Source organism: Lagopus leucura, unplaced genomic scaffold (genome assembly GCF_019238085.1).
Source record: "Lagopus leucura isolate 7727_CA_CO unplaced genomic scaffold, USGS_WTPT01 34240-0_obj-0_obj, whole genome shotgun sequence".
Classification (NCBI taxonomy): domain Eukaryota; kingdom Metazoa; phylum Chordata; class Aves; order Galliformes; family Phasianidae; genus Lagopus; species Lagopus leucura.
The window spans coordinates 1438-5912 of NW_024967187.1; the positions used below are offsets into that span (position 1 = coordinate 1438).

The 4475-nt window shown below is 60.2% G+C and overlaps 1 protein-coding gene across 1 annotated transcript; it reads right to left on the bottom strand.

Moving 5' to 3' along the window:
- Window positions 1-2447, bottom strand: RBM8A (RNA binding motif protein 8A). Its single transcript, XM_042893688.1, has 6 exons — window positions 2339-2447; window positions 2172-2231; window positions 1830-1907; window positions 1034-1170; window positions 781-917; window positions 1-85 (listed from the first exon to the last, which is right to left on the bottom strand). Exons 1-6 carry the CDS (start codon window positions 2403-2405, stop codon window positions 40-42), a joined length of 525 nt encoding a protein of 174 aa, XP_042749622.1. The 5' UTR covers window positions 2406-2447; the 3' UTR covers window positions 1-39.
- Between the last annotated feature and the right edge of the window lie 2028 nt (window positions 2448-4475).

Sequence of the window (4475 nt, forward strand, 5' to 3'; positions counted from 1 at the left end):
CAGTTTCCCCCAGGTTGAACTGCTGACACGTGGCCTCCATCACCGGCGCCTCCTGTCTGGACTCCTGCTGCGCCGGCGGCCGCCCCTGGATGGGATGGGATGAGATTTGGGTTTAGGGCGTTTCGGACCCATTAACGCGGGGTTCTTTTCTTTAGGGGGGAACTTTAAGGGCTTTAGGGCTTTGTGCCCCAGCTCACAGCAGGGCACAGACCCCCTCACCCTCCCCCCTCCATCATTTTCCCCTCTATTCAGCACTGGTGAGGCCGCACCTCGAGTGCTGTGTCCAGTTTTGGGCCCCTCACTGCAAGAAAGATATTGAGGCCCTGGAACGTGTTCAAAGGAGGGCAATGAAATGGTGAGGGGTCTGGAGCACAGGGCTGATGAGGAGAGGATGAAGGAGCTGGGAATGTTCAGCATGGAGGAGAGGAGCTCAGGGGGGACCTCATTGCTCTCTATGGCTGCATGAAGGGAGGCTGCAGTGAGCTGGGGGTCGGCCTCTGCTCTCGTGCCATCAGTGATAGGAGCAGAACGGCTTCAAGCTACGGCAGGGGAGATTCAGGCTGGACATGAGGAAGAATTGCTGGTCAGAAAGGTGGTCAGCACTGCAATGGATGCACAGGGAGGTGGGGGAGGCACCGAGCCTGGGGGTGTTCAAGGAAAGGCTGGATGTTGTGTTGAGGGACGGGGTTCAGTGGGAGCTGTTGGGAATGGGGGAACGGTTGGACTGGATGAGCTTGGAGGTCTTTTCCAACCTTGGTGATTCTATGATTCTATGATTACCTCCTCTTCCCTTTCGGGGGCCCTCTGACAAAGCACCAATCCACGCTGACCGGCTGCCCCATCAGCTCCTGCCCGTTCAGCCCCTCCATGGCAGCCTGCGCCTCTTTGTACGTCTCGTACTCCACCAGCGTGTATCCCTGCGGGCGGGACGTGGAACCGTCAGATCCCAGATGCTTTTCTTCTTTTGTTTCTTTTGGGGGGGTGGGGGATCCCCCTGTGAGCCCCCCTCCCTCCCCACGAGCCGCTCCCCCACCTTCAGGTACCCCGTCCGTCTGTCCAGGTTCAGGTGGATGTTTTTGATCTCGCCGTATTCAGCGAATTTGTCGTGGATGTCCTCCTCCGTCGCCTCCTCGTGAACGCCGGTGACAAAAAGGATCCAACCCTCCACCGCTGCGGCGCCAGAAGGGGGGGAGCTTGTGGCAAATGTGGGACCCCAAAACAACGGCCCACGGGGGGGGGAAGGGAGGGGGTAGAGAGCAGCAGCAGCACCGGTGTCGCACAGCACAGAGGGGGGACGGGGGGCTGTGTCCCATCTGCAGCCCCACACGGGGCCAACTGCCCCCCGCGCCCCTCTCCCACCCCACTTCTCAGCCCCACACACCATCACAGCACCACTGTGCCCCCCTCCCACCTCATATGTCGTTGTAGTACCACTAAGCCCCTCCCCTGCCCCACAGCCCAGCCCCACACACTGTTGTATTGCTGTGCCGCTCCCCTGCCCCATACCACATCTGCACAGACTGTTGTGGAACTACTGTCCCCCTCTCTTGCCCCACATCCCAGCCCTACACACTGTTCCTGTGCCGCTGTGCCCCCTTCCTGCCCCATACCTCAGCCCCACACATCATCGTGGTACCCCATGCCCTTTTCCTGCCCCACACGGCAGCTCCACACACCGCCACAATAACGCTGCGCCCCTCTCCCACTCCATACCCCAGCCCCACATTCCACCACACTGCCCCACACCATAATGCCTCTCACCCCACCCTAGCGCCCCACGTCCCAGCCCCACACCCCATGGCGTTGCCCCACACCCCCGCGATACTCACACCTCTGTGGTCCCGGCTCATCGCCGTCCTGCTCCACGCTGTCGTAATCCTCCCGCACGCGCGCTCGCGATCCTTCCTCTGCAGACAGCGGCGGCGTCCCCTCAGCACGGGGCGGCCCACAGCCATTCGGCCCCGCACAGCCCCACAGAAGCCCACACAGCCCTGCACGGCCCCGCAGAACCGCACAGAACCCCGTATAGCAGCACACGGCCCCACGCAGCCCCACAGAACCCTACACGGCCCCGCACAGACTCGCAGAGGTCCTCAGAGCCCCGCACGGCCCCGAGGACGCGTGAGGCCGTTCACGGAGGTTCACGGAGGTTCACGGAGCGCCGCCCTCACCCGAGCCGAAGCCGCGGCCTTTCCGTTTCTTGGCCTTCTCCTTCAGCTTATGGATGCTCTCTGCGGATACACGGCCGGTCAGGGCCCGGCAGCCCGAGCGGGGGGTTCCGGGGAACGGGAGCAGAGCCGCACCGCCCGCCCGCCCGCCGGGCCTCGGCCGCCCTCACCGTCGCCATCCTCGTCCATGGCGAAGTCTTCGCCGCTCGGCTCGTGCAGATCCAGTACGTCCGCCATCTTGCCGCGCTCTCACCAACCGCCTTGCAGGGCACGACGGGAAGCGCGCCGGAAGCGGGGTGATGTCACGAGCCGGAAATGCGTCAGCATCAAGCGCACGGGCCGCGGGTTGCCGCCATCTTGGGGAGGACAGAGGAGGAGGGATAGGGGCGGCAGCGCGCGCGGCGCCACGTTGGGACCCATAGAGACCCATTGGGACCCATAGAGACCCATTGGGACCCACAGAGACACAGAATGACACAGAATCGCAGGGGTTGGAAGGGAGCAGCAGAGCTCATGCAGTCCAACCCCCTGCCCAAGCCGTTCCTACAGCAGGTCGCACAGCTCGGCATCCAGGCAGGTCTGGAACATCTGCAGAGCAGGAGACTCCACCACCTCCATGGGCAGCCTGCTGCAGTGAACAGTGGGACCCATAGAGACACATTGGGACCCATAGAGACACGTTGGGACCCATAGAGACACATCGGGACTCATAGAGACACGTTGGGACCCATAGAGACCCATTGGGACCCATAGAGACCCATTGGGACCCATAGAGACACATTGGGACCCATTGGGACCCATAGAGACACGTTGGGACCCATAGAGACACGTTGGGACCCATAGAGACCCATTGGGACCCATTGGGACCCATAGAGACCCATAGGGACCCATAGAGACACATTGGGGCCCATAGACTCCCCCACCTCCCTGGCAGCCTGTTCCAGTGACCCACGGAGGGTCTCTGCTGCCTGTGCCCACTGGCTGCACGTGGCAGCTTCCTCTGGGGCTCCTGCAAACGCTCCTGCGTGCAGATCGGCTCTGAGATGCTTCACACACGGCCCAGATCCTGGTCTCTCCCTTACACACACGTATGTAAGTGTGTATATATATATATATATATATATATATATACAGAATTCTCTCTCATGCCTGTTTTGCTGTTGTTGCTTTGCATTACTTTAAGGCTCACCCATCCATCCGATCACTCACGCAGGCAATTAAAGCAGTAAATAACGAAGGGGGGGGGAGCAGGGCTGGAGGAAGCGGAGCTGCTGTTACTCAGGGGCACTTGTTGCTCTTGCAGCCTTTACACCGCGCTCCCCATCCATCGCGAGGACACCGCGAGCATCTCGAGCTCATCCCTGAAGCAGTTCGGCATCCAGAGCTCTGCGGTGTCCTTAAGCAGGCAGCAGCTCGCCGCGCAGCAGCTAAGCACAAATTCCGCCCTTTTCTACGCAGAAATTCGCGAACAATTAACAGAACTTTCCTGGGTTTTGAGATTTTTTCCTTTCCTCTTCCTTTTTTTTTTTTTTCACCCCCCCTCCCCCCTCCAACATCGAATTCTTCACCCGAAATTTGAACGAAAAATAACGGAGCGCCCGACGCGGGGCTGCGGCCGCCTTCAGTCTCTGCTGCCCCCGCGTGGCCAAAGCGCAGAACTGCAGCGGGGGCGTCCCACCCTCTGCGCTCCGCGCCGCCCGTCTCTATGGTTAAAGGTCCTCCAGGCGGTAACACGGAATCCGGAAGCGTGGGGCTCTTCGTTCTAACCGCTCTGCGCAGCCAGTCCTCCAATCTCTATTGCGCTTAGTCCTCCAGAGAGGGACTCCCAAGCGCTCGGAGGGCAGAAATTCCTGCTGACCACCAGGGGCGGGCGAGCTTTGCGTTCACGGGCCGCCAGTCTGCCCCTCCCGCCTCGCTTTCCGCCTGCCTGCCTTCCTTGCCCCGTTGTTCCCACTGCCTTCCTCGGCGTTGCGCCTCATTCATGCAAATCGAATCCGAAAAGCGATCGTTGCAGCAGCCGCAATCTGAACCCTAAAAGCAACGTTCATCTTAATGACGCTAAAATAATTGTGATCGACCCTAAAAATCCATTGCAAACGATCCCGGTGTCGTCTTGTGTTCAACAGGTGGCAGCAAACTCCACCCTAAGAACCCCCCCGTAATAAAACGCCTTCTAATTACCCCCTCTGTCCTAATAACCCTCTCACCCCCACTCTAATTAACCCGCTCTCATTAAAAGTGCATCCCCATAACCCCCCAACCACCCCCCTTCCCCAATAAACCCCCTTGCCCCTAATTACCCCCCCC